This window comes from Rhipicephalus sanguineus, chromosome 10 (assembly GCF_013339695.2).
Source record: "Rhipicephalus sanguineus isolate Rsan-2018 chromosome 10, BIME_Rsan_1.4, whole genome shotgun sequence".
NCBI lineage: Eukaryota > Metazoa > Arthropoda > Arachnida > Ixodida > Ixodidae > Rhipicephalus > Rhipicephalus sanguineus.
In genome coordinates this window covers 4,980,685-4,987,595 of record NC_051185.1, presented here as the reverse complement: position 1 = coordinate 4,987,595, position 6,911 = coordinate 4,980,685, and the positions used below count along the sequence as shown (strand labels likewise).

The following is a 6,911-nucleotide window of genomic DNA, read 5'->3' as shown; positions in this document are numbered from 1 at the left end:
AGATTCAAAGCATCAATGAATGCGTGGATTGCCTTGCTGAGCTGGCATAAAGTGTTCTAAGACATTTGCTTGGTATCTTGCCCAATGTGGTACATGTTAAGCAGCAGTTTAGTCTAATCATGGGTCAAAACGGTTATATGTTTTAAGACCGTGCTTGCAAAGTTTGTAATTTGAAAGCCTGTGCAATGCACAACACTTCTTGTGCACTTTGTTCAGTGTTATCAAAGAATAGTCTGAGGGGTTTTGTTTTAGGAAGGGGCATGTATGTTCTTCAGGGTTATAATTGTAATTCTAACTCTATTGTAGTCTACCAAAACGAATTGAGTGTTATCCTAAGTAGAGCACCTAGTCAGTCTAGTTGGTTCACATTCATTTTAAAGCCTATTAACTGCGCCAGTAAACACGGACAAAAATGAGGGAAGACAGGACGCAGGTCCTGTCTTCCCTTGTTTTTGTCTGTGTTTACTAGCGCAGTTAATAGGCTTTAAAATGGGTGTTATCCTGCAGCTAAATTTTTATATAGAATACTGAATTCTACAAAATTTATGTCATTTGGTTCTTGTTGCCATATGTTGCCCACTCTCCACTGCTTAGGTGTAAGAAACACAAGGAAGTGTGCAAGTGTATTTGAGAGCTTTCTTTTTTATTTAATTCCAGGAAAATGTCGAAGGAGAGTCTTGTGACACCTGCAAGCCAGGAACATTTTTCCTCGAAGAGAGCAACCCTGTAGGCTGCACCAAGTGCTTCTGTTTTGGCACTACAGACCGCTGCAACAGTGCCTTGCTTTTCCGCAGCCAGGTGGGTCTCGAAGAGTCTAAGGCATGCGTGTATTGCAATTTTTGTGACTGCCAATGCCATGAGCAGTGTAAAAACAGGACAAGAATGCTGGTGATCAACATGGCAGCCGGTGAATAGTCAGAGGCACTGCCGAAAATTTTTCTTCAAGAGAACATGCTCAAAATGCTTAATAGTTAGGCTTGTGCAAATAGTAAAATTTAGGCTCGAAGCGAATAGTGATTTGGCTGAATAATTTCAAATTGAATTCGAATAGTATATATGACATATTGTAAAGAAAAATGAGCATATTCGTCATGAGCCAACTAACCTGCACAATATTTTTAAAAATTGAAACAAGGCATGTGCAAATGTCTTTCTTTTTGGTTCAAAGGGAAGTGGAAGCAACTTTGAATAGTAGCAGGATTTGATTTTCGGTAGAATGCAAGTAATAACCTGTAAAATACGTTATGTTTTAAAATTTACTATACTTTTAGCATATAAGTTGGTATAACAAGCTTTTAAACTTCAAAAGTGATGAATCAATGTTAGGGTAATATGTTCATTTAACTTGAGGTAGGCTTCGCGGCAGTGCAGATTTTTTTGGAAAGTTGTCTCCATGGTGCAGCACCCCTCCACTGCAGTGAAACCACCTTTACAGGGGCTACATGTGGTTTATCTCTATTCGTTCTTTTCGAATACTTCAAAATTTAGAATAATTTAAATTCGTTTCGAAGTGAATTCAAATACTGTAATATTCGTTCGAATATTTGGATTGCTCGAATATTCGCACAAGCCTATTATTAGTCAATAACTTTCTCCGGGGAGTGTACTCATGAAATGTCATTGGAGTAACGTAAAGGGTGCAACTGTCAAGTAAGGTCTGCATGGCATCTGCATCTTGCGCTATGAAGGAAGCATTAGGCCGTATTGCTTGACATCATATCATTACATCCATCAGTAATTGTGTGCCTGACCCGCCACAGTGGTCTAGTGGTTATAATGCTCGACTGCTGACCCGAAGGTCCCGGGATCGAATCCCGGCCACGGCAGCTGCATTTCGATTGAGGCGAAATGCTTGAGGCCCGTATACCTAGATTTAGGTGCACGTTAATGGTGTATCCAGGTGACGGACCGACCTGCGGGCAGCTGAGTCACGTGACAGTAAGAAGGCGAGTGGCCCGTCCGCTTGCGCCATCCACACGTGCAGTCCGAAACGGGAGGAATAAAGCTCGGGCCGACTCCAGTTCCAACTGCAAACGATGCCGCGCACACGTCTCGAAAGAGAAACCGCATGTTCGAAGAGCAGCCGGCGCATTTGTCTATCGAAAAAAGAAGAAAAAAACCTGTCTTGTTGACGCCCCACCACCCCTCCGAGCACGCAGCCCACAGGCGAGGATGAGGAAGGGCGGTTCATGAAAATGTTTTCGGCATTGTTGGCCCTCCCGATCCCCTGCCCAGCTACGGACTCCCCCAACCGGAAGTGGAGGGTCACGTGACGGCGAGGCCGTGGGCCAAAAGAGCGGTTTGGTCCGTCGTCTGGATCCACCATAAAGAACACCAAATGGTCAAAATTTCGAGAGCCCTCCATTACGGTGTCCCTCATAATCGTATTGTGGTTTTGGGATGTAAAACCATAACAATTATTACTATTAGTAATTGTGTGCCCATCAGAACCATTAGGAAAGCAGATGTCTTTACTGCAGCCGTGACTTAGCCTAAATGTGTGGGCATTGTGTGCAGATTGTGGAAATGGACGGCTGGACATCTGTCGGCCTCAACGTGCTAAATGACTTGATGCATGAGGATCTGGAAGCACCCGTGTCATCTTCACCCAGCAGCGTAGAGGTGACTCCACCTGCAGCACTGCCCGTGGGATCCCTACTCTATTTTGTGGCTCCCTCACCGTACCTCGGAAACAAGGCATGTGTGCCATTCCTTGTGATGGTGTCTTTCATTTTTCTCTTCAAACAACTTTTCAGTTTACAAATTCGCTAAAGAAGTGGTGCGGAAGGCTACAAAATGTACAATTATTGCCTCTACAAGGGTCCTGGAAAGTGGTGCTATGTTCTTGAAATACTCGGGCACTAGACATAGCCAATACCTGTGCAGAGCACACTCTTCTATGCAGAGTGTGCTCTGAACAGGGAGCGAGATTATACAGGAGATGAAGCTCCCATCAGCACAGACGTGCGCGGGTGACGAGGTAGCGTTACAAAAATGGTATGCACCGACTGACGCACATGCCAAAAAGACAAACAAAAACAGAGGGTTTGATCTCGCTGTGGCACATGGCTAAGCGGGAGCCACACACGCAGCCGGTTTTCTTGGTGACCAGATCAGTGGCACTTTCCTTGTAGGCCATCAGGTGCCGCTAGCATGATAGTTGCGCCACAGGAGTGTCAGTTTTTCTGGTTGCCACGAATAGCCGAGTTTCAACTCCTACACGTTTATTGCTCAGAACCTCCGAATGGGTAAGTAGTACACCTGTGATCCCTCTACTCTATGGTGAACATGCTCAGAGCACACTGTACACCAGAGAGGGTTCACAGATGTACTAATAGAGTCATTCATATGCACAGCAAAAATGTATTTTGATAACACATGCATTTTTTATCTTCAACTAAGTTCATCCTAAAGAGTTCTAAGCATCAGCTCTTTTGTCAATTCAACTTAGTAAGAGTTGAGCAAATATTTTTTGTAGTAATCAAAGATCTCCAAACTGTTCAGGTTTTTATGAATTAATCCTAACACAATTTATCCTGTGGAGATAGTCCGGGGTATTTTCGCTGCAGGCATTTGAACATTGTATTAATGAGTATATCACGATCACACTGTAGATTACAACTTCTCTGACGTCTCTTTCAGGTTACATCCTATGGTGGAATGCTGTCCTTCAGCCTTTCAGCCACTGTGGATTATGATGTAGACTTTGGCAGTGTTATTGGCCCGGACGTTATCCTTACGGTAATTCTTTTTCTTTCTTCTTTTTTTCTTCCTCGAAGTTATAGCTTCAATCATGCCTTTCTTAACACCGACATTGCCTTGTAGGGCAACAACCTCACTCTGGTGCATGAGCATGTGGAGCAACCTGCGGCTGGTGTTCCACTGGACTTCAGCATTAAGTTGGTTGAGGTAAGCTGTTCATTCATGTTGTCAGAAGGCACATCATTTTTCTTTTTGAAGCAAATGCAAGAACTGTCACTTTTTCAAAAAGTGGTTTTTGTGGATTGGCTTGTAGCATAACAAAGAAACAAACGAGGACAAAAGATGAGGTAACAGATGAACAAAGTGCTTTTGCTCGTCTTTTACCTCATCTTTTGTCCTTGTTTGTTTCCGTGCTATGCTACAAGCCAATTTACGACGAACCAAGACTATAGTGGTACCCTTGTTGCTTTTCACGGAACTGCATTTTAAGTAATGTGGGGCTGTATTCTTGTTCAGTCATTTTAAGGGATACTTTCACTTTGGCATGACATAGCATGCTATCTTGCTTCAGCCACGTGTGTTTTGTCAATGAATGCATTAGCTGTGAAACATATAAGCAATACTGGTAGGATGTGGTGTTTAGAATCACTTGTACATTTACATCTGATTACCATATTTACATAATTATAAAAAATGAGACTATGAATATAATGTGAAGGGGTAGTTTACACTCTTATGGAAAATAAAAATGAATGCATGTTTGGGATTTTTAAGGGTTATCATAGTAGAGGGTGCTAAATAGGAGATGCCCCCCCCTCCCCAGAAATGCAGGGTGAACACAAGTACTTGTGTCTGTTCATCATCACTGCTCAATTCTTTAACGGTCTGCGCGAACATGTTGTTGCGTTGTGTGTTGTCAGTTCTGCTTGACAGGCAGCCCTTGAGAAAAGTACATGACATGATGGAGCATGGCAGTGCCTCCCATGCATTCTCGATACATTTGTGACTCCTACCATGCAGCCACGACAAGGGGCTGACGCATATGAAAAAATCGGTTTATATTCGCAGCATGGTTATGAATATAACACGATGTACGCTCTCAAAAGTATTATTCACAGAAAAAACAAAAAACTCGCACTATATAATTGTGTAAATAATGCCGCACACACTCCTTTCTTTCCACGTTTTCGGTTACCGGCCCGTTGCACGTGTAGCTCCTGCCCTTCACAAAGCACGCCCGAATGTCTGGGAAGATTCCAGATGGCAGTAGATCATTTTGTTAAGATTGTGCACCTGACGCGAATAGTCAAGATTATTCCAGAGCTTGCGTGACCACCAGTGGTAAGGCGGGAAAGTTCTATGCGTCATGTGTAAAAGACTTCGCATCCCAGCGATGTCCAGTTTTATCGACGGCCGACGCTCTGTTCGCCGCTATCGGTGTACAGTGCGTATTGCTGTAGTTTGACTTTCCTTTTCCTGGCCAAAAGTTCGGCCAAATAAAGAGTTTCATCTTGGACACGCCGACTGCTGCCTTCGTCGACGTCACAACCCCGTGACGATATGGTATTAAGTCATGACTACCTTGAAAAAGAAAAGTGAAGGGCACATTGTCTGCTATGGAATAGAGAGTTGCATTCTTGCATTAATTGCTCTATGCTTTTCTACCAGGGCGAGTTCCGTCAGCTTGGTGGGCGCAAGGTTACAAGAGAACAGCTCATGACAACATTGGTCAACATCGATGGCCTGTACATTAGGGCTTCCTATTTCCAGCCATCTCTACTAGTCAGGTATGTAAAGCAAAGAGTGAGCCAGAGCAGTTTACATTAGATAAGTGATAACCTGAATAGCTTATGTTTGCGTGGGCAATTCCCACTTCTTCGGCCTCACTTGTGCAGCCTGAATACTAACCATGAAAAATTCGTAAACAGGGGGTGTGCCGGAGCCGACGTTTCGACAAGTGGACTTGTCTTCTTCAAGGCTGCAACAGTTGCAGCATTGAAGAATACAAGTCCACTTGTCGAAACGTCAGCTCTGGCAGAACTCCTTGTTCACAAATTTTTCATCACGAGCTTCTATCTTCCTGCCTTCTTCTGAATACTAACAGATGTTTGTTGTACTGTTTAGTACCATCACTGTGAGCCATCAAGTAGACTGGAGTGTGGTGCTTGAAAACATATGCCTTGCGTCTAAAAATCATTTCAGGTTGAGCAATGTAGCTCTGGACACTGCACTCTCGACGTACCTTGCTGATGCTGCCCCAGCCTTGACTGTGGAGCAGTGCCATTGTCCACCCAATTACATGGGGACGTCATGCGAGGTTTGTTCTAGTCGCTTTCTCACTTGGGCATTTTCTGAATTATCATTATCAGACACTTAGTCATTATGTGGGAGCCTCATCTCAGGGTTAGATCCACTTTATTAATACAAAAACATACTATTTTAATCAATGTTCTCTCTTTCTTTTTTTTACACAAGACTGATGTTCAGGGCAAGATGGAGACTTGAAGCGATGAAAAATCATTGAACAGGGACTACCACTGAAGCTAACATTTTGACGAGTGAACTTGTCTTCATCTGGGTAGCTCTTATAAAGACAAGTCCTTCCCTTAAGCCACTTAGATGATTTTAATCAATTTTGTAACACATAACAAAAAAAGTAAAATTTTAGTCACTTTCCTGTGCATATCTTTTTTGTTAAGACCATAAAAATTTTAATAAAATTCAGAAGGATCTGAAAGCTTCAGGAGAGTCAGAAGCTTTTAGCGTTATAATTTCTCATCAAAATAAGATACTGTAATTCCATATAAAATGTTTCTAAAGCATAAAGCTTTACCATACATTTCTTTAAAACTTAATGAAGCACTATTTTTAGTTTTCAAGGGCCTTGTCAAAGAACTAGTGATCTTTCTTTGCAATTGTTTGCTCTGTGCCACTTGTTTAGGTTAGACGTTAAAACCTATACTGTTTACAGGACTCCTGCATCTGATCTGAGTTCATAACAGACTATGCTCCTCCTTTTCCTTTGGAAATTTCGCACCATTCAGTTTGAAAAAAAAAAAAAAAGCGAAGAAACAGCGGTGCCATAAATGTACAAATATGCTATTGTTTGTGGTAACAGCGTGCATGTTTTTAGGCTTGATTCAAGCATGATATGTTATTGCCACATGTAAATTGTCTCATGTTCCAAATGCCTGTGCTCCATGAACTTC

General features: G+C 42.5%; 1 protein-coding gene across 1 annotated transcript in view; it reads left to right on the top strand.

Annotated features, from left to right (window-relative positions):
- The first annotated feature begins 412 nt into the window (after positions 1–412).
- The window catches only part of LOC119372308 (laminin subunit alpha-like), a 40,674-nt gene continuing 34,175 nt past the window's right edge, over positions 413–6,911 (top strand). Inside the window, 7 exon segments of the mRNA XM_037642782.2 lie at positions 413–433; positions 658–798; positions 2,518–2,697; positions 3,643–3,741; positions 3,826–3,909; positions 5,371–5,489; positions 5,905–6,019. Of these exon segments, the coding sequence (XP_037498710.1) occupies positions 413–433; positions 658–798; positions 2,518–2,697; positions 3,643–3,741; positions 3,826–3,909; positions 5,371–5,489; positions 5,905–6,019 (759 nt within the window).